This window comes from Panthera tigris, chromosome E2, assembly GCF_018350195.1.
Source record: "Panthera tigris isolate Pti1 chromosome E2, P.tigris_Pti1_mat1.1, whole genome shotgun sequence".
Lineage (NCBI taxonomy): Eukaryota > Metazoa > Chordata > Mammalia > Carnivora > Felidae > Panthera > Panthera tigris.
Genome location: NC_056674.1, coordinates 22,199,694 through 22,221,968, shown reverse-complemented (window position 1 = coordinate 22,221,968; position 22,275 = coordinate 22,199,694). Strand labels below are relative to the sequence as shown.

The following is a 22,275-nucleotide window of genomic DNA, read 5'->3' as shown; positions in this document are numbered from 1 at the left end:
TTACCTGTGTGAGATTGCTGGGATACCTCTCCCTTCACTGTGTTGGATATAGCATCACCACCACCACCACCACCACCATCATCATTTTTTTTAACGGACATGTTTCCAAAATATACTTTTGGCCATGTGAGGCTGCCTCGGCAGGATGGAATGAGAAGTGAGCACACATCCACACTTTGAGAGGAAACCACTCTTTGCTTTCCTTTTTTGGCCTCCCTCTATCCCTGTCGGTCTCCCTGGATCTTGCTCCTTGCCTCGGTCCATGTGACGGTGGGACTCCCCGGGAGACTGAGACTAAGCCTGGAACCCTTCACAAGGAGGCGTGTACTCTTCCTGGTCAGTTCCTGGTGGCCTCCTGGAGGCTCTCCAAATCACCATGGCTGCAGAAACAAGATGGGTTCTCATCCATGCGATCTCGTGTGGACGGGTTCCCGGCGATCTGGAGACCCAGCGACCCATCGTCTTCTGTGATGCTGCCACCTCGACCTTCGTGTTGCAAGGTCACCGTGGCAGGGGGAGAGAGGGAGGAGGTGGCGGCACCCAGTCTCTCCTCTACGTCGCCTTCAGCCGTGGGCCGGGACTTGTCACTGGATCTCAGTGCCAAGGAAGTTGGGAAAAGTAGGGGCACGTGGAATATTTAGGAGCACTTACTATCCTTCTTTATGGTGTTTTTCCTCCCATCTCTCTAAGACCCACCTCTGGTTTCCTATTTGGCATAGGATGAGGCTAGATTGGGTGAATGGAAGGCCAAGTGGGTGAAGGCGGCCTGTGGTGGGCTTGGGCATCTTCCGGCACTGCGGGGTTATACAGGGTGCTGGAGCAGTCCTCGGGGCCAGATGGAACCAGGGCGGGGGGTCGGTGAAGGGATTTACCTAAGGACGGCCAGGCATCAGGAACGCTGAAGGAAAAGATTCCCTCTCCTGACTCCCAAGTCAGCCTTCTTGGCAAACAAGCCTATTTTAAATGTGTACCAAGGAAGCTCAGTGTTTAAAGATAACCTGGGGGGAACCTACCCTTAAGATACAAATTTATGTTGTTACGTTTTTACATTCCGGACATACATACCAGTAAGGTTAAATGTGTAGTGAGGCCCCCGTAAATTCAAATCATACTCGTGGAGAGCAATTTAACCCACTTCAGGGATGGATCCAGACAGCTGCTGATAGTATTTTATGTGTGTTTAGGCTTTAACTTTTGAAAAGTTGTTTGTCTTTCTAAGTATTTGATGCTTTGTCTATCCAGGACTGCCAGTCTGTGGTTCAGTTGAGGAGGAAGATTCTAACAGGACCATGGCCATTTTTAATCACCCTGGGTCCTCCTTCCTTCCCACCCTCCCTCTGTGAATGCTAGGGAAGGCAATGCACCGTAATGTCACCTTGACCTAGGCCAACCTTGCTGTCCACTTGGAGAATTGGAACACGCAAATGGAACTGGGGGAGGCATGGCTTCTGACATGACAAAATTAGGAAGGTCCTGTCTTGTGTCCCCTCACCCCCAAATAATATACACTTGAAACATAGCTTGGAGTGATTGGGCCCATCTCTTCTTCTTTTTTTTTTTTTTTTTTCCTTCTATTCTTTAATATCAAGGAAAAACAATAGGGGCGACTGGGTGGCTCAGTCGGTTAAGCATCCGACCGGCTCAGGTCACGATCTCGTGGTCCGTGAGTTCGGGCCCCACGTCAGGCTCTGTGCTGGCAGCTTGGAGCCTGGCATCTGCTTCGGATTCTGTGTCTCCCTCTCTCTCTGCCCCTCCCCTGCTCATACTCTGCCTCTCTCTGCCTCTCAAAAATAAATAAATGTTAAAAACAACAACAACAACAACAACAAAAATGTCCCCACAAGACATAAATCAATTGCATTATAAACAAAAACATACCCATTTTCTCCCAAATAAAGTACAATTTATAATCGAAATTGGTAAATCCAGTTACTAGTTCTAGTAGATCATTTTATTAGATGACTTAATACCAATGTCAGCTTGCAGGAGCAGGAGAAAGCTTGCAGGGTTTCTGAGACCTATTTCAATTCACTTGTTCTAGGTTAAAACTCTGGAAGGGGTGCACGTACAGTCTGCGTCCCTCTGGAATATCATTTGTTGCATCCGTGCAAGGCATCCACTTCTTATTTAGAGGGGTCAAGAACAGAAGCAGGGGTCCCATGAGTTATTTCTCAGCCATTTTCCGCATCACTTGAGGCCCAGAACCCACCCAGGCTGAAAGTGTGTGAGGTAAGGAGATGGGCTCCCAGCCTGCAGCCAGATGCCCTGCCCCCAGGGACACCCAGCCTCTGGGGGCTGGCAGGACGGACTGGCCATTCTTTCTCGGATGAGCAAGGGGGCGTAGATGACAGGTCTGGGGCTGACCTCCGTGCTCACATTCACCTTCCGTTTACCCAAAACAGTTGGAACAAGGGTCTGATCAGAAGGAAAGACATACTGCAGGTTGCAGGAAAAGGACATTTTTTCAAAAGCTGAAACTGTCCGCCAGCGGTCTAAGGAAGGATGACAGATGTAACTCCTACCATGCTTCTTTTTTTCCCTGTTTCCTGGAGAGGCCGGGAAGGCCGGTCTGTCTGTAAGCAGGCCGGGGAAATGCTTCACTACGCAGCTCCGTGGGGCCGCAGGCAAAGCCTCGGGACTCCAGCCTGGGAGTCTTCTAGAAGGACAGCTGACGGTGCTTTTATACTCTGGGTAGAGAAGGAGTCAGAGGGCAGCCCCGGCTTTTCCGGTGAGTGAGCCTCTTGGGCTCTTGGGGTGGCCGGGCCGAATTTGGCCTACATGCTCGCTGCTACCCATCCGGGTTCAGGCGCCCACTCACACACAGGCCCTGTGAGGGTGCGACGTGGCCCTCCTTCCTCGGCTGTGGCTGTCCGTGGCTTTCAGCCTCTCCGGACACTTTCTGGGACCACCCACAATGCCCCTTCATCGTAGCTCAGAGTTTGTTTTTCTATTTGGATTAGTCTAAGAGTAAATGCCATAGGCCTTCTGGCCCTCCGAAAAAAAAAATTCATCATTTCTGTGTAGAGTGAAAATTAGACTCTTAAATCTGCAAAGAAAGCTGTTTATCTTACAAATTTATTCTTTTTATTGGGCCACACATATCCAAGATAGAAAGATAAAAGGCAAACAGATACAGGCCATCACTTAGAGTGACATATAGTGAGGCACCGCTCACCCTCAGCTTCTGTAGAACCTTCCAGAGTGGCGCATGTGTTTATCGACGCTGTGCCCTGAGCAAGGACTCACCAAAAGCTACAGTAGAAATATGTCCTCCACGCTCTCTCCCTCCTGTTCCATTGGACAGCTCCACCTTCCACTGCTCACAAAGGCTGGAGGAAGATTCTGGAGAAGGTGTTCATGAGCAGATCGCGGAACATGGGGCTTTGCAGGAATTTAACGTCACAAGTCCACACCTGCCCACTACCTCTGTCCTGAAGCCAACATCCGGGGCACTTAGTTCTGTTTATGATGCAAACTGACAGCTATCAGCCTCCTAACTTAAATAGGGTATGGTAGTTAACTCTGTTGCACACACAGAGCATTTGGCAGAATCTGAATCAGGCTCTTGGTGATTTTAAGCTGACCTCAGGATCCCACAAAAGGAAAGCCGAGTCATGCTGGGGGGACAAATGCAACACGTTTGGGATGGGGGGGGGGGGTGCGTGCGGGAAGGAGAATGGGTAGGAGATGGCATCCCAGGTACTTAAACCTAGGATGTGGTTGGTCGACTTGAAATTGGCATCTGGCCGTTGTTCTCCTGGGCCGTCAGTGAACTGGTGGCCCCTGATTGGCCGCGGCCCCTGATGGGTTGAACCCGTGGGGTGTGAAGCACCCCGCTGTGACGCACTGGGGCATTTGTTTGCCTTGAAGTGATAACTCTCTCCTGTGCGTTTGCCTTATTCAATAGCACCCTTTCCACATTCATGTGGATGATCAGAAAGCTAGTGCCAGGTGGGTTGAGTTTTAGATGCGGCTGAACCCGGTCCTCCTACCATGCAAAATTATGGGGAAAAAAAAAAAAAAAACATGCTGGGTAGATAAACCCTTTGAATGGCCCTTTCAAGGAGGGTTGGAGGAGCTGGAGAGAAAGTGGGATCAAAAGTGAGCCTTCAAAGAACTTTGCCAGGGTGACGATATCGTTGTGCGTTAGTCCAAACGCAGAGAGGATGCTTGAGGCCCAGGGTTTCCACGGTTGCTTGGAACAAACATCCAAATGAGAATGAAATGTGATTGCCTTCATCTTGTGCATGGCCTATAAGTCTGTCCCTTTTGGCTGTTAGCAGGAAACACCAGGAACGGATGTTGCAGAATAAAAGCAATTTGCATTTTCCATTGCTTGGAAGGTACAAATCTTGTTTATTCTGTTCTCTGCAGAAGTCACAGGTCTGCTTATTATCTCAGAAGGTCCCCTTGTTCCCCTAGTGGATCTACCATGGTGCCTAGAGGGTGGGCTGAGAGCTGCAGTGAGGACCCCGCCAGCCTCAGGAGCTTGGGTTCTCTGCCAGGGGGTCAGCCTCCAGCTCTGTGGGAAGGCCAGAGGAGAGGGCTCCGGTGCCCACCCCCACCCCAGCCCCCGGGAGATGCAGATTCCCAGCTCCTGCCCTGCTCCCCTGATGTCGCCTCTTTGGCAGTGTGATGTGGGGCCTCGGGTGTTGCGATAACATATCCTCTAACCACTAGATATTTTCACGGTTTTATTTACTATTATGTCCCATCATTTCTGTGCAGAAGGCAGCCGTATGTAAATTTTATTCCATTTTCTAATGGTTTGGGTTACATAACAAATAACAGCAGGAAGGAAAATTTGTATTGATACTTTACAGAGGAAGTTCTCAAGTCACTGCACAAAGATTTAACTGCTCTGCTCGAAGTTTATGGGAGTCTAGCAGCTGAGTTTCTGCACATGACTTTGAATATGTCACTATATGTTTATCATGGGCTAATTGTGGAACTGCATTTTCATACTTTTTCTTCTCCCTTTCATAAGATTACAGCAGCCAGCGGTGGATACAAGACTCGGCAAGGAAGAAATGATCAGTTTTGGATAATTTTCTTTCCTGTCCCAAAATAGCTGTATGTCTGCATGTCTTAGGGACTTGGCCAAGACATATTTTCTTTCCCCCCCTCATTTGTTGCTAGATATAATGCAAATGTGTTGTCGGTCCCATAGTGAGGTCTCCGGCTAGTCCGTATTACAAATTAATCAGATTCAACAAACACCACCATTTTTAAACTTTTGAAAAAAAAATATTTAATAGGAGCGAAGCGAAAGAAGAAATCAAACCAGCTGCTGACACAGCTGTTTCTTTTCTTGTTTAATTCAGTTCAATATAAAGGTACCATATGCTGCTTAAAATGATGATAGGAAAGATGAAATAATTTAAGAGAATAACAAGAAAATACATGAATTGTCAGCATTCTGTCAGATTGAAAGAATGAAATAGACAGGTGTAGTATTGACATGTTTCACTTTGTGCGGTGTTAGCAGTTTGGGTGCGAACAGCTTCTGACGTGCAGAAGTGATGTGAGAACGTTTCTCCTCCGCTGCAGACCTCGGCGAGGAGGCTGGGAGGGCTGCCGGCGTCCAGCAGCCCGCACTGCTTCGCGACAGGAGCCTGGGCTCGGCCATGAAGGACTGCCCGTACTGTGGGAAAACCTTCCGGACATCCCATCACCTAAAGGTCCACCTGCGGATACACACAGGTGAGACGCGTGGGTGCGGCCGGGTGCGTGGCATCGAGCTGGGGGCCACCACTGTCATCACCGGCCCCCGCCGCACTCTCCGCGGGTCCCCGGGGGACCCTGGCGTCCCGGCTCGGTCCTCCACAGCCAGCCTCCCAGATGACGCGCGGGCCTGTAGACGCCAGTCTCCTGTGGTCCAGGTCTGGGGGGATGATGCTTTGTAGGAGGCACCGGGACGTCTCGCCGCTGTCTTTAATGAAGCGGGGCCTCTCGTGCCCCTTTCATGGACCAGGGACCCTTGGGGTGCAAATGACCGGAGTCCAGCTCAGCTCTGAGTGCGAAGGGAGCTGAGTGTGGCAGCTCCCTGACCACGTTCAGGTGGACGGGCTTTTGGCCCAGCTGGGGTTACGTGCCCACAGCTGGGACCCGACTGATGGTGTCAGCCCCTCACGTTATACAGGCTGGAGCATCGCTGCTCTCCGCTGGGTCTGCTCGAGACAGGAAGTGAGGAAACACTTCAGCAAACACTGGAAGTGGCTGCTGGACCGCTCTGGTCATTTCTCCTATTTCCCTGCCATCCTAGCCCCTCGAACAAATGCGGAATTTTTTTTTTTTTTTATTTTTTTTTTATTTTTTTGTCTCTCTGCCTTGTCCCCTTGGTCATCTATGTTTTGTTTTTTTTTTTTTTTCCTTAGCTTTCTGTTGGTTGTTTGCACATTGCCAATACAAAAAAAAAAAAAATCTATCTGAGATATGGACACCTCCATTTTCTTTGATTTTTCTCCTGACACTTTATCTATTGGAGTATGAGCTGCTTCAGAGGATAGACAAATATGCCATCTATTTTCAAAAATAATTGTGGTCTATTTCCCAAGGAATCAATAAAGCTCAGGGTTGTGCAGGATATTTAGTGCACACGGGCCTTGTGTGCAGCGTGTGGTTAAAGAGAAGGAGCCCCTCACCTGGAACCTCACCTGGTGCCCGCAAATCTCCCTGACACCGAGAGGAGCCCTGAGAACAGGTGGCAGGGGGCCGCCGTCTTTATTCATGGTCTGGGGCACAGCTGAGCACCACCACTGTCCCGGAGCACTTCTCTCCTAGAGTCATCCCAGGGCAAAGAGGGAGCTTCTAAAACTAAGCACTCCCCCAGGCCCTGTGGGATCCTAGTCTTCTTGACCCTCCTCCTCCTCTCTCTCCTACCGCACGGGCCTCTTCCGGTTCCTCCAGTGCAGAGGTTCAGTCCCTGCCTCAGGGCCTTTGAACCCACTGTTCCCTCCACCTGGAAAGGCCTTCCTCCCGGTAGGTACTGGGGGCTTACCCAGAACTTCAATGTGAGCTCTTCAGAGAGGCCATGTCTTACTTCCCTGCCTAAACTTAGCACTTTCTGAAACGATCCTGTTCAGTTCAGTTGTTTGTTTCCTTACGCATTGTTCGTCTCCCTCCAAGTGGACTGTGAGGGTGGCGATATTGTCCATATTTTTAATTGCTATAATTTCGAGAGCCCCAGGGTCTCTAAGAGCCCTTTACATGTAGTAGGGGCACGGTGGATTCATTTGAAAGCTTGAATGTCAGAACAAATTTGAGAATAAGTGAGTGAACTTCTTCCTGTAATCTCTGGACTGTGCCAGGTGGCATGGAGGGGACAAGTGCCGCGAGGAACATGGACCCTTCCCCAGGGAACCTGTGGCCCTTGTAGAAAGGCAGCCTGCACACGAGAACCCATTGGAAGCCACAGTGTGCCAGCTAGGCTGTGAGTTGCACATAGAAGTCCTGGTTTCAGATAGAAGACCCCTCCCAGGAGCTCAGGGAGGGGTTCCTGAGTTCCTGCCTCAGGGTCTTTGCACTTCTCTGCCAGATAGGTGCATTGGTTTGCTCCTTCATTTTCAGAGTTTGATACCAATGTCCCCTTCTCAGTGAGGTCTTCCCAGTGATCGGGCTCAGGACGAGGTAGCTCAGATATCTGGCTTTCTCAGAACATGCCGATGTCCACTTTCTTCCCCAGGCTGGAGCCGGGTCCCCTTGGGCTGTGTGGTAGTTGGAGGGGGGCACAGACTGCCAGGATGTGGGAGGCAGTCCACCAGGGCATCCACCGTTGGGCTGTCCGCAGGAGTGCGGGGACCTGGCCAGGCGTGTCCTGTGATAGCACCCGTTTATTAGATGAAGACACAGGCCTCTGGGCCAAGCTTACCAGGCGGTTGGTGGCTCACCACAGGTGAGGTTTTCCCTGCCAGGGAGTGTGGGTTAGGAAAGAAAGCGGCAGTGTCTCCCGGCCAGGAGCCCTGCTGACCCTGTGGGCCCAGCTCCCATCAGCTGGCCCAAACGCGGTCATGGGAGAAACTCCCCAGAATATTTTGGGTAAATTAGGACCACGTGGATGGAAGCAAATGGATACCGCTTTTTGAGGTTTTAAAGCTTGAGAAGGGTTATTTTCCCCCCTAAATTTCTGCTTCTTGTGCTTCACAAACTTCTGAGGTTTGTGACCAGTAGTCTTTGGAGACACTGAGAGAAGCAAGACAAGGCCGTGGACAGAGGCATTCCGGAAACTTCCCAGAATAAGGGAGAAAATGAAAGAAGCCATGGAAACATCACACTGCCAGCCCCCCTCGGAAACAGCATTTGCAGTGTTTAAAAGTCAGAATGGTTACCAGATAAAGATCAATTTCCTTTTTATCAAAGAACAAAGAAGTTGGAAAATGCTTAGACTCGTGCATTTGAATAGAACAGAAAGTGTTGCATGTTCCAAATCACCAAAATAAACATCCATTTTGACAATGTTAAAGTGTAGATTACATGAGTAATTAAAAATCCAAATCAAGTTATTTGTTAATAAACGAGTGAATACGGGGCTCCAGTTGTGGGGATGTCCTGTCCTGCCTTGCCCCCTTTCTGTCTGTGTTCTTGTATTTCCAAGTGACATGGCCAGAGGACAGCAGTCTATGAGACAGAATCCATGTTTTCCAAAATACCATGTTTTGAAGTTTTTCTGTAATGGACCCATATGAGCACAGTTAAAAATCCAGTGTGTAATAAATATATTTTAATTGGTCAGCGTATGAGGTGGTACATTCTCTGTGTTTTTCTATCCCACTCCATCTTTATGAGCCGTCTCGATCATAGAGCATCCACTGATAAAAACCACTTTCCTTTTTTAACTCCACTACATTAACTCAATTACTGCCCTCCTTCCACCAACACCTGTTTATTAGGGAGGTGCTGAGTAGATGCAGAACCCAGGTTGTTCTTAACACCTGGGGGCTGGGGAGAGCCTACAGGAGCCAGAACGTTCCCTGCTACCCCCTGAGCTGCAGCCAGACCCATGCAGGACCGAGGGAGGCATGTGGAGGGCCCCAGGGGCCCCGAGGGACCCTCAAATCCTACAGGCCACTCCACTCTGGCTCTTGCCGAGCAGAAACTGATTACAGACACCCAGGGAGGCCGAACTGCTTTCCTGTTTCAAACATTACCATGAGCGGATTAGGACCCAATCACTGAATGTGTATGGTTTGTCTTCTAGAGCACATGGCGATGATTTTAATTCAGACCCAGTCAGTGCAGGCTCAGAAAGGAGATTGCATCAGGGTTCTCCAGAGAAATGGTATATATATATATATATATATATGTGTGTGTGTGTGTGTGTATATTCATATTCTAAGTATGCGCAATATATATTGTAGATGATAAAGCATATATATATATATATGATTTAAATAAATAAATAGATTTATTATAAAGAATTGGCTCACTCAATTATGGATGCTGAGATGTCCTGAGACGTGCATTTGGCAAGACGTCAGACCCCGGGGAGTCAGTGGCATTAAGTCCCAGCCCAAGCCCAAGTCCAAAGGCAGGTGAAGGCGGATGTCCCAGCTGGAAAACAGGCAGAGACAGTGAATTCTCCCCTACTCAGCCTTTTGTTCTGTTCAGGCTTCCAGTGTACTGGATGAAGCCCACCCATGCTGGGGAGGGCAATCTGCTTTCCTCAGTCTACCCATTCAAATGCTCATCACATTTAGAAACACCTCCCCAAACACTCCCAGAATAATATTTGAGCAAATGTCTGGGTACCACGTGGCCCAACTGACGTAGAAAATCAACCATCACGGGGCTGCAGCAGCAAACATTTAGTCCTAACGCACAACGGGAGGCAGGGATATTCCCTAGGTCGCCCCCGGCCGAGGCTGGCCAATCATTTCATTATGGGCTGCCTGAAAATGCGCTTCCTTCTTTTCCTCACTTCCCCCTCCTCTAGCCCCATCTTGGGGATACCCTCCAGGGCTCCGTGGGTCTGTTTTGTGTACAGGAGGTAGGCACGTGCTGATCAGTTTCCAGAAGGCTGGAGGGGTGTGTATTCCCCACACAAGCCCCAGATGGGTGTGACACCCCACATATCGGCTGCAGGACCCCAGGCTGAGTCGTCTCAGGTGGCTTACCTGTGTGTTGGGTTTCCCAGGAGGCTCCTGTTGTCTCAGGAATGACCATCATAGAGAAATGTAATAAGCAACCTCACTCATGAAAACTTGGAGGCACGAAAGTTCAGGGACTAATTAAAAATAAATCTCATTAGTTTTTTCCCCTCTCAAATTATGCGAGTGGTTTATTAATCTGGTTTTGATGTGCTGCGTGCACTGGTCCAGCCCTGAGTTGAGAACCTCTTTATGAAAATGGATTTGTACAGGGAAGCTGGAGGTAGCTTTCCAGGGCTCTGGGCTGTGGTCAGGGTGGGCGTGTGGGGCACGCCCAGCTTGGCTCACCCCTGCCAAGTGGGTGCCTCCGTGACGCAGCAGCTGGACGCTGGCTGAGTGGGGTGTTTGGGGTGCTCTCCTTGGCTCCTGCTCGTATGCTCGTTCCCAGGCAAGGTGTCCCTGGCCCGATAGGACCACAGAGAACTGTGGAAGTTGCTTCTGTCATGCAGTACCATCATCAAAGGGATGTGTGCCCAGCTGGGGGCCGGGGTCAGGGACTCTCTCACCTCTTGACTGAGGCTAAGTCCACACTGTATGGGAGCTACTGGCTAGAGGCAGAGAAATGCAGCCAGTAGGAATCATGTAATAACAACAATAATAGGAACAGTAGCCACCACTTTGTGGACACTCGCAGGTGCGGGCACCGTGCTGATCCCTGCACCTGAATTCACTCCTTCTCTGTCCCAGCGCCTCAGTGACCAGGTTGCACCCTGCCCCTCAGCAGGGAGGAGGAAACAGAACCTCAGAGCCGTGAAGTTACCCACTCTGGGGTGCTCAGCATCGCTTACAGGGTGAAACCCAGATCTGTCTCTTAACCGCTGCACTGTGTTGGTATTTTTACTTTTCTGGGTGGATCGTTTGGCTTGTTTTAGGGAATTAATGCAACATTTCTTTGACAGTGTGTGTCCACACCATAACCAGCGGGAGGAAAGGAAGTGACTTGTACCCACAAGGTGTGTTGATGCAGCCTCCCGGCGATTTCAAAGGGAAGTACCTTACACCCTGGCTCCTCCTTTACCCCCAACTCACAATGGCCTGAGGCCACGCCTCCTTGACCCCCCGTGCCTCAGTTTCCCCAGCAGCGCGAAGAGGTTAGGGAGGTGGTGAGGCAGGGAAGCGGCCACTGTGGCACATGGAGGTATGGAAGGTGGGGTGGGATTACTCGCTGAATCAGGAGATGATAAATTACTCATGCCGTTTTGGAAACTGCCTTTCATCTTCAAAGAGCTTCCGAAGCACCAACTGGTATATAGATGTGGGTGGAAACGAGAGTTTAGTGGGCCTAACCCAGGTGCCTAATGCCTGATGTACACATACCTTACCTTCGATGCTTCTGTTTCCTCTCCTAGGTAAGGTGACCAGGCTGTTTTAACATTTATAAAAGCACATTGAATAGATTTTCAAATATAGATTGGTTAACATGAGTGCTTTTCCCTTTTTTTTTTTTTTCTAAAAGGAGAGCATGTGTTGTTGTCCTTAGTGGGGGACAGCCACCTGAATAATGATGGAAAGAAAAAAAAAAAAAAGATCGGCTTGCCAAAACCTGATTCTCTTCTTTTGCTTCTTCTTTTTTTTTTTTACTTTTTGTTTTGAATTAAAATTCTATCATTTTTGTATTTCTAAGATGAACTAAAAGCCCATTTTATCCCTCCACAGTCCGCCAACCTTGCTGTTCCTGCCTTAATGACATCCCAAACTTTTGTTGAAAATAATTGATTGAATTTAAATTTCCTTAAAAGTTTAAGAGGTAATGTTACAGTATAAATTTCCTACCAAACACTAAGTAGGGAAATATCCATTAGTGAAATTAACTACAGTTTCTAGGTAGCTAACAATGTGCCGTATACAGTAGGGCATGGCTAATGAACACTGCAGTGGGTGATATTTCATTATACAAATTAATGCTCACATTTTAATGGGAAAGTCACATAATGAATCTCGGCTTCAGTGACAGCAATTAGAGACACAGATTGTCCCCTTCTGGACAAGGCACTGTTTAGCAATAAGCAGCTGTGTGAAAAGTCTTCAGGTTTACAACATATATATGCTTTGGGGGAATTAGTGTACAATTTATATTAATGTACTGAAGCTTGGCTGCAAAGGCACCACCATATCTATCTCTCCTGGTATTAACTAAGTAAAGACATGTAGAAAGACTAAATAAATATCAAATGGAGGATGCAAATACGGGGAAATATCCAGTTACTCACCTTAAAAGTTAAAACACTTTTGGAGACTTAGCGCACACACACACACACACACACACACACACACACACACGTTAGAAGCATGAGCCACTTCTTAAAAGCTCGGTAAAGGGATTTCCAGAGAGAATAATGTGAATCCACCTGTTAGTTTTGGAGAGGTGCTGTTGGGGTATTGGCTCCATTGAATAATGCCAAAATAACTCCCCTGAACAGTGAGGGTTCCTTTGGCCCATGAAGTGCAAAGTGGAGGCTCAGAACGATGAAAGACGTGCTCGTGTAAAAATAGGTTACAATGAACTAATTAAACCACTTGGTCATATATTTCTAAAAATTTATGGTACAGAGCCTGGGAGAAGTTATCAGTGGTATCCCAAAGTTGAATATACATCTTGTACCACGTGTCGGGGAGGAACTGCTTTAATGTAAGATGTTTCCAGTAATTCATTAGTCTATTGGAATGACGAACCGATGACTTTTTATTTCAGCATGCCTTTTCTAGCAGAGCTCTCTTTTCTACAAGTGTATTGTCTGTGCCCGTACCTTGTTCCTTTAAAATATTGGGAGAGGCTTCCCCCACAGAGGGCCCCCAGTGTTCTGACCTGCTTTCTTCCCTGGGTGAATAGCTCAGTACTGGGCATCCTTTCCCCAGATGCAGGTTTCAAACTGTCCGGCCAGTCCAGACCCAGTCTGCAGACTAAGGTACTGTGGTCCTCCAGGTGTTTGAAAAAGTTTTAAAGCAGGTGCCAATATTTAAGAACCAGGATATTGCATGCAGAAATCTGGACGGAGGGCCTTTTCTTAGAATGTCAGCAGTCCTCATGGCCCCTGCTGCCTGTAGTCGGGGGCGACTGCTCTCTAGGAGAGCCACCCACCCCTCCCCCCAAACCCTGCTGTTTCGCACACTTCTGTGATCCGCCTGGCTCTGACGGCATCTGAGTGTCTGCCTCCAACATCAGGCAGACGAAAAGACAGCGTCCCAAATGTCATGGAGGTAACTGGAGGACTCATGACCTCCTTGAAAGCTTGGGGCAGTCTGAGTGATCCTCCCAGTAGATTCGGGCCAATTGATGGCCTGAGTGGCCAATCATTCAACTAGACAGAGCTGCAGGCAGGGTCTGGGGTCGCCTGTGCCACCGGGTCATATGGGGAATGCTGGGTGGGAGAGGGCTGACTGGCTCCCTGACTCGGTCCTGGGCAGAAGCCTGGGGCTGTGTGAGACTTAGCCCAGCACACTCGGGTCAAAACGCGTGGCCAGATACAGAGACCCTGACTGTGAAGCGGCTCTCGGCACGGGTAGATTCGGTGTCCGCCGGTCACCAAACGCAAGGGAAGGGCTTGCCCTCTCCTCAGAGCCTACTAAAGGTGCTGACAGGTTTCTCTCCGTCTTGTTTAGGCCAGGGTCGGGAGATTGTCTCCCAAGCACTCTGAAATACACCCTTGGGGGAAGGCATGTCTGTGTACCCACTGGAATGTTTTCAGTGGGCAGTGGGACCCTTGGGCTGCCAGGGGTTGCCAGGAGACACTCATCCCAGATGATTCCATACCTGGGTTTGCCTGGCCAGGAACACACACCACTAGCTGGGGTCTGAAGCGTCCCCCGTACCCTCTCTGAGACGAGGCCCCAGAAGGTGAGAGAGGGCGTCGAGGAGAGGGCAGTAGTGGTTATGCAAATCGTTTAAGCGTTATAAAGAAAATAAAATCAAAGACCTTTTTTTAAAATTTTTTTTAATGTTTATCTTTATTTTTGAGACAGAGAGAGACAGAGCACGAGCGGGGGAGGGGCAGAGAGAGAGGGAGACACAGAATCCGAAGCAGGCTCCAGGTTCCGAGCTGTCGGCACAGAGCCCGATGCGGGGCTTGAACTCGTCAACTGCGAGATCATAACCTGAGCTGAAGTCAGACGCTCAACCGACTGAGCCGCCCAGGCGCCGCAAGGATCTTTTTTTTAAAACACAAATCCAGAGGGGTGGATTTGTCCCCTGGAAATTTGCTGTGGAGCATTTGTCTGCAGAAGTGGGGTGACAGGAAGAACGAGGCAGGCCGTGGAACCATGCAGAACCATTCGGTCAGCGTGGGCAACGGGTAGAGAAAGGCTAGAGCCTGTGTGTATCACGTGCAGTCAAAATCACCTTTGAGAACTCACTAAGTAGCCCCCAATCCAGCAGGGCCTAGACCCTTGGAGACCCCAAATCCCGTTTCTCAGCGACGGCCTGTTTCTCCTGGAGCAGTGGAGGCCAAAGAGCTGCAAAAGAGAAGTGGGTTGAACAAAGAAGAGTTTCCTACACTGCGTGTGCGTGGCGTATGTGTGTGTGTGGTATGTATATGTGTGATAGGTGTGTATGTGTGTGTGTGTGTGTAGCATGCACATGTGGTATATGAGTGTGTGATGTGTGTGTGTGATGTGTATATGGGTGTTGGGTACGTGCTGGGTGTGGTATGTGTGTGTGAGTGTGTGATTGGTTGTAATACATGTGTGTGTGTGCATGTGTGTATGAATGTTGTGTGAGTGTGTGATGGGCTGTAATGCGTGTGTGCGTGTAGGTCCATGTGGCGTGTATGTGTGTGGACTCCACTTGCCTTAGTGGCCGTATGATCTGTGTCCCCTGCAACCAATGGGTGCTGACGCCTCATCTCTGGTTCCTCACTCAGTTTCCCTCCCTACTTGGGAGGTGAAAGGTGAAGGTGCTCACTCATTCAATCTAAACGATGTGTGTGAACGGATCTACACGTTTCTGGGTGTGTGGGGGTGCCCACGTGTTTGTACATGTACAATATGGCCCCATTCGGGGGACCTGGTTTTGCTCTTGACATGGGCTTCAGAGCTGACGTGAGCCTCAGCACTAAGAACGCTGACTTCGCACATGACAGGTTGAGGAAGTCGAGTCCCCAAGACGGGTCCTGTGTCCCCGGGAGTGCAAACCAGCATGGGACCTCTGGTCCCCACTGCAGACTTAGCAAACACTTCCTAGGGTCCCCAGCGGACTACCTTCCCTGCTAAGCCACCCCACAATGTCTACCTACAAGGGCGCTTCTCCACCCAGGCTCAGCAGAGGCCCACATGGGGGCCTTTGAGGGACCTGAATCCCAGTCTTCATCCTGGAAATTAACTCAGAATTTCTGGAGGTGGAGGAGGGACCACGTGTCGGCATTTTTTAAAGCCCCCAGGCAGTTTCTTTCACCTGGGTTTTTTCAAAGTACAATCTTTACACTGCATCGGAATCACCAGGGACACTTTGTTCAACATATTGCCTTCTGGCCCCCACCCCAGACCTAGAGAATCAGAACTGCTGTGCGTTGTGTTCCAAAACTACTGTCTAAAAATCCCCTGGTGATTCTAATGGGTTTGAGAACCACTGCTTTAGTGTGAATTTCAAATGTGTGTCCTTTGGAAATATACACACACATCCTTATGCATCACTGCAGTCCCCACCTAGTAACACCCCCCCCCCCACCCCCACTGAGGCCTGGAGGCAAAAGTCCACATTCTCCCTCTGTAGCTCCTGCTAATGAACGCCCATGCATCCTCTGCGAACCCCTTGCCAGACGCACTTAATCATTTCCAGGTGCATTTCTGAAATGCATCCTGAGTTTCACCCAGTACCTGCAGGCCTCACCTCTGCCAGCTTTCACTGCAGGGCCCTCCCCTACGTTCCTGCTAACCTAGGGAGCCAGGGTTCTGAGTTCCTAGTTGGGGTCTCCTGTCACAAGTCCGGCTGCTATCCCCTCAGCTCCAGAACCTGCTTCTGCTCCAACCGGCCACCGGACTGCTGGGTCAGCCCAGAAGTGCCTGTCCATAGCGTCTGTCCCACTGAGGGTTCCCTGACCTCTGACGAGGTGTCCAAATAGCATGACTGGAGTGAATCTGACTCTATAAAGTGGGAAAATGGTGCCCGAGGCCATTTATGCCTTTAGCTCAAAGGGGATACTCTTCCTGCTAGATCCACACCATTGGTCTAGCCAGAGACAATTGGGACTTTTCAATTTAGAGACATACATTCCCAATTAGGCCTCCCTTCCCATCTCTGACGTGTCCAGGGGTGACCTTTAGCATCTTGCACGAGTGAATGGGGAGCCCATAGCCATCATTTTGAAGAGGCAGACAATAGTTCCGCCAAGGTTCCGGCATGGTTTCTGGAGATGATGTGGAGTCTCCTGCTCAGTCAAGGAATCCTTCTCCCCGCCTCTCGAGTGTTGTTACCTCCAAGTGCCCTACGCTTAGAGATTGGGAGTCAGAGCATCCGCTGAGACAGACACAGTAAAATGTCTTTGGGATATGCCACTCACCAATGAGTTGCCGTTGCTTTTTATATCAGTGTGGCTTACCAACAAACAGAGGAATGGGTGGGGGCCGCTGAGTTTCCTGGGAGAAATGACCGTGGCTATTGATAGGGTGCTATTGTGAAGAAGTTAACGGACTGCCACGATGCCGTTTCTTCCAGAGAGCTTTTTGATTCCAAAGTCTAGAAGAGACCCTGGATTGCTAACAAATTCTTGGAATACATTGAAATCCACATCTGTTTATCCTCCTCCCTTCCTCTATCCCACAATGTGGGCAGGTCCAAGTTGTATGTTACGGTATCTTTTTCCGTGGTGGAAAGAACAAAGAAGTTGGGTGTTGAATTTAAATAAATATTTAATTCATGAAAATGATCTTATATGTTTTAAAACACTCTTTAAAGCTATTTTTATTCTCTAGAAAGCGCTTATTATAGGTAAATTACACATTTTACTACCGGAGCATTAGGTTTGCCATTAGTACAAATTTAAGGCACTACAAAGACCAGTAGATAATGTTAATTTCAAATACAGAAACTAAATATATTTTGTACCTTTTTTATTACTCATTTTCTTTTAAGTTTTATTGACTGCTTTTTATCTTAACTATATGTCTTTACATGCTGCAATCATAATGCACTGTAATGGTATTAATATTTTATAGAATCGGTATTTATAGTTCTTTATTTAGAAACAATGCAGTAGGTCTGCAGATATCTGAGCTCGTCTGGAATGGTGCCCTCCAAATAATGATAAATTACTTGTGCAGTATGCCATTTGCTAATTATATCCATGATTTACTGCAGAGCAAGACTTAAATCATTCATTTCGGTCTTGCGTAACAGTGCCATAAAATTTTTAGGTTTAAAAATGGTTTCCATGTGTATAATTTAAACAAATTTTAGAGCTATTGTATACACAAAATATTGCAACCACCCATTTGTTACATACTTTGTCTTTTTAAACTTCTACTTTTAATGATCACTGTGGTTGAAATTATTATGCTTAATTTTCATAATCATAGCTTTTAAATCTACAGCCGTTTTCACATGTTAGATAAAGAAAAAGATAGCTAATTGTGTGTAGATAGTATGTCATTCCTGAATAGTCCCAAATGGTACAAAATCATTAAAAAAGCTTAAGAGTACGAATTATTCTTCTATTAAAAAACAGTTGCTCTCTAACTAATTATTAGTTTGAGCTGCTTTGTTTCCAAGAACAAATGTTGATCCTTCTAGCCTTGTTCAGCACACCAAAATGAGATAAACGCTTTTTTTTCTTTCTCCTTCTACCGAAATCTTGCAGGTGAGAAGCCCTACAAATGCCCCCACTGTGATTATGCCGGCACCCAGTCAGCATCCTTAAAATACCACTTAGAACGACACCACCGGGAGCGGCAGAACGGAGCCGGGCCACTGTCTGGACAGCCCCCAAACCAAGACCACAGGGACGAGCTGCCCAACAAAGCTGCTTTGTTTATCAGGCCAGACATCCTGAGGGGGGCCTTTAAGGGTCTCCCCGGAATCGACTTCAGAGGTGGCCCTGCCTCTCAGCAGTGGACAGCGGGAGTGCTCTCGTCCGCAGATCACTCAGGGCAGGCCACCGGCATGACTTCCGAGGCTCCTTCGGACACCCTGAAAGGTGCCGACCTTCCTTCCAAAAGCACCCACTTCTCCGAAATCGGAAGAGCTTATCAAAGTATCGTGAACAACGGCGTGAATTTCCACGGGTCCTTGCAAGCTTTCATGGACAGCTTTGTCCTAAGCTCCTTGAAGAAGGAGAAGGACACGAAGGACAAAGCCCTGTCTGACCCCCCGTCCATGAAAGTGCACGGGCCGGACGGTGGTGAGGACAAGGCGGGCGGTAAGGCAGTCGCGAGGAAGTCGGAGAAATCTCAGTACGAGCCCCTAGACTTGTCGGTGCGGCCGGACGCCGCCTCGCTCCCAGGCTCGTCGGTGACCGTGCAAGACAGCATCGCGTGGCACGGCTGCTTGTTTTGTGCTTTCACGACATCGTCTATGGAGCTGATGGCTCTTCATCTGCAGGCCAACCACCTGGGCAAAGCGAAACGCAAAGATAACGCCGTCGGGGTGACCCTCAATTGCAAAGACCAAGCCAGGGAGGCCGGTAAGGTGGCCCTGCTGCCCTCGGTACAATCAAACAAAGAGCTGGCGCTTTCCAGTGTGATTGGGCCTCTAGAGTCTGCTTCCGAGAAGACGGCCCAAGGGCCGGTCAAGGAGACTCTGGGGGAGCAGAAGAGCGGCACGTGGCCCGGCCTGGTGGACCCCGCGTTTTGTAACTTCCCATCAGACTTCTACAAGCAGTTTGGCGTGTACCCGGGCATGGTCGGCTCGGGGGCCTCCAGTTCCTGCCCCAACAAGGAGCCCGATGGGAAGGCCCACTCCGAAGATGACGCCCCGATCCTGATCCCCGAAACCGCAAACAAGAACGCTACCGACGACCTCTCCGACATTGCCTCCTCGGAGGACATGGACTCCTCCAAGGGAGAGAACAACGACGAGGAGGATATCGAGACGGAGCCGGAGATGATGAGCAAGCCACAGTCCGCCCTCGGCAAGGACAGCGCCGGCGACGGTGGGGATGGCCTGCCGCCCACAGGCGCCCCTCAGCCCGTCCAGGGACTCGTGTCACCGTTGCCCCAGGTGCCCGAGAAGCAGTGGCACGGCCCGGGCCTTCTTCCAGCCCAGGACCCCTCGGCGGGCCTGCCCAAGCCGGAGCGGGGGCCCCCGGGCCTGGAGAAGCCGATGAACATGCTGTCGGTCCTCAGGGCCTACAGTTCTGATGGCTTAGCAGCCTTTAACGGCCTGGCAAGTAGCACAGCAAATTCTGGATGTATCAAGAGGCCAGACTTGTGTGGTAAGTTTTAGAATCGTCTTCCTTCAGTTCATTTCCCAAAACATCAGTGCTGAATTGTGCATTTTTAAAAAATGAGGTAGACTCCTCCGTGAGCACATGTGTGAACTAACCGCCCCGACAATGCTGTATATGCAGTGTAGACAATCACGAGAGTCCGTTTCATTTCGAAGGTTTAGAACTCACGCTTTTGTGTCCCGGTTTGCACCCCAGTGATCGGAGATGCCCGTCCAGAAGGCATGGAGGGGGGTGGGGTCTCCCCGTGCGAACTACTCCTGTTTTTAATCTGTAGCTTGAGGGGGAACATATTTTTAAGAACGGAAACACAGACAACAAGACATGGTAACTTGCAAACCCTTCAGTATTTTCAACTTCTGCATAAGATGGCTGAAGACAGCTCCTTCCTTACTGCTTTGCTAAGCCAGACCTGCTTTCTTAAACTTTTCTTTACATTGACTTAGAGGCTACTAAAAATCGTATCACACTAACCACAATGTAGAAATAAAGTGATCCTCTCTCCACCCAGGGCGATTGTTTTGGGGTGTTCGTGACTCCTCTTTAGAGATTCCGAACGGCAGTGACTTGTGACCTGGGCCTTCCATTATTGCCTTCTGTCCCTTTGTATCTTCACCTGTCTGTCTGATGTTCTAACAAGCAATGTACGTTGTGAAATCCCTGGTTAGCGGTGTTGTGATCCTGTGTATCTTGGACTTATGCCTGCCTGATCTTGTTAGCAAATTGGCACTTCTTTACCTCCTGAAAGAATATGGTTACCCCAAAGTAATTCCAGGTCTTAAAGACGTAATAATAAATTTGGAGCCTAGAATTGGATCAAATGAATGTCAGGGTGGGCAGGGAGGATCAAAGACATTCTCTTGGCACCCAGATATTCCTCGCTGAAAGCCTCTCTCTGAATAGGAGCTCAGTGTATTATATCTAGTCCCATGTAGCCTTGGCAGAGACAAATGGTTGTGGTACCTTTCCACGTTTAATCTATGAATGGATTTCTGTGACTCTACTGCACCTGTTGAAAAAAGGAAAGGAGAGAAGGAAGAAAAGGGAGGGAGGGAGGGAGGGAGGGAGGAAGGAAGGAAGGAAGGAAGGAAGGAAGGAAGAAAAGATGGATAATGGAAGGGGTTATTTCTCAACCTCCAAATTCTGATGTTGCTTTGAGCACACAGCAGAATTCAGGAAGCTGGACTGGGTGCACCATTTAAATTGATATATTTCTTTTACCCTCTCCTTCCCTAATTCACTGAGAACTGGATCAAGCAGTCAGAAATATTTTTTTGAATTGTCAAAAATCACTAAATGGATTTCTGACAGTTCAAAACAATATTGACGGTTCCTGGCGCTGAATGATTCACAAGGCCCCATTAACCAGTACCCCCCGATCTATTTTTATCCACATATAATTCATTGCGTGTGAAGCTGTTAAAAACAATATTTAAAAGAAGGAGAAAGGGGTTTTATGTCAGTCCAATTCTTTTTTTCTTTTTTTCTGGGGGAGCGATGTTTAAGTCTTCTTTTTTTTTTCATTATTGTTTTAAGTTTGTGACTTTTCTTCCTTTATTGTTGTTTGGTATTTTTTTCTTTAAGTCTATTTTCAGCTCTTTCAAATACCTATGTAGGACCATAGTTCCTGCCAGGAATCCATGCATCAGAAAAGATCAAAACCTGGCATGTTCATAAGCTCATTCTTCTTGAAATGAGCTCGTATTACCCCTATTAATTTTCCCTTCCTATCAATGCTGAAGGAAGGCTGCCTGCCTTGGAGGAGCTCGCCCACTGGTGTCCTGCACAGTGAGGGTGGAGGGGAGGCAGCGTCAGTGGGCCTGGTGTCTCGTGAGCCCTTGTCCTCTAAACGGAGCACTTCTCACCTTCTCCCAAATAGCAGCCCACAGCACTCCCCTGACAGCTCCAGGGTATGTGCAAAACACTTTGCTTAGTTCACTTTCAGCCCTTGCGCCACAGATCCTGGGGTCTAAGTTGTGGTTCCTCTCTCAAAAGGGGAATGGAGACCCTCGGGCCAGCCAGGCAAAAAAAACCAACAGGCATCCTGGTTGCCTCTCCAGGTCGGGGTCCGGGTCTTAGCTCTACCCTGCACTCATGGTAAGATGCCAGAATGAACTCTGGCCACAAACTGCCTATTTTTAGAGAGCACAGGTTCTGCATTTCCTTGGGCCTCATTTCTTCTGTGTCCTCTCGCTCGAGCTTGGAAGCAGCCGGGAAGGCCCTCCCCTGGCCCTTGTGTTTGCTTGGGGTGGGCCGGAGGCACTGTCCCTCTTCCTCCAGGTGGGGCCTGCCCCTGCCCTGTCTTCACTCCCCACTCCCATCTCTGGCCCTCCATAATCAAAATCTTCTTATCTTGATTTATTTTCTTACTGGCTGCTATGTGTCCCAGAGCCCAGGGGGTTGGGGATGGGGGGCCGAGGTAGGCATATTCATCCTTTCTACCAGTTGGTATCTGGGAGGAAAACTGAAGCCTCGCTGGTTACAGAATGGGCATTTGGGGGCATCTCTCTCACGGTCCAGCTCACCGTCTCTCTAGCATTGCAAGGAGCACAAATGATGGTTGAAAACTTCCTACCCTTATTGGCTTGACTTTGCAAGAGTGGAAATGATATTGGCATCAGGAAATCAAATATTCCTGACGTTTCTTCCCTCTTCTCTGCTCCACTCAAAGTGGATATGGATTTCCAAATGGAACCACCAGCTTGATATCTGGTTTCCTCAAGAAGCTGGGCTTTGCCAAACCAAAGAATTATTCCGGT

General features: G+C 48.9%; 1 protein-coding gene across 4 annotated transcripts in view; it reads left to right on the top strand.

Annotated features, from left to right (window-relative positions):
- The window catches only part of ZNF536 (zinc finger protein 536), a 194,885-nt gene that overhangs the window by 167,639 nt on the left and 4,971 nt on the right, over positions 1-22,275 (top strand). The window contains exons 4-6 of one of the 4 annotated variants that reach the window (XM_042968669.1): positions 5,551-5,703; positions 11,045-11,098; positions 17,933-19,504. In XM_042968669.1, coding sequence (XP_042824603.1) covers positions 5,551-5,703; positions 11,045-11,098; positions 17,933-19,504 — 1,779 coding nt within the window. Of the gene's footprint in view, positions 1-5,550; positions 5,704-11,044; positions 11,099-17,932; positions 20,469-22,275 lie in introns of those variants that run through there. The other 3 variants (XM_042968668.1, XM_042968670.1, XM_042968671.1) reach the window with 3 other exon arrangements.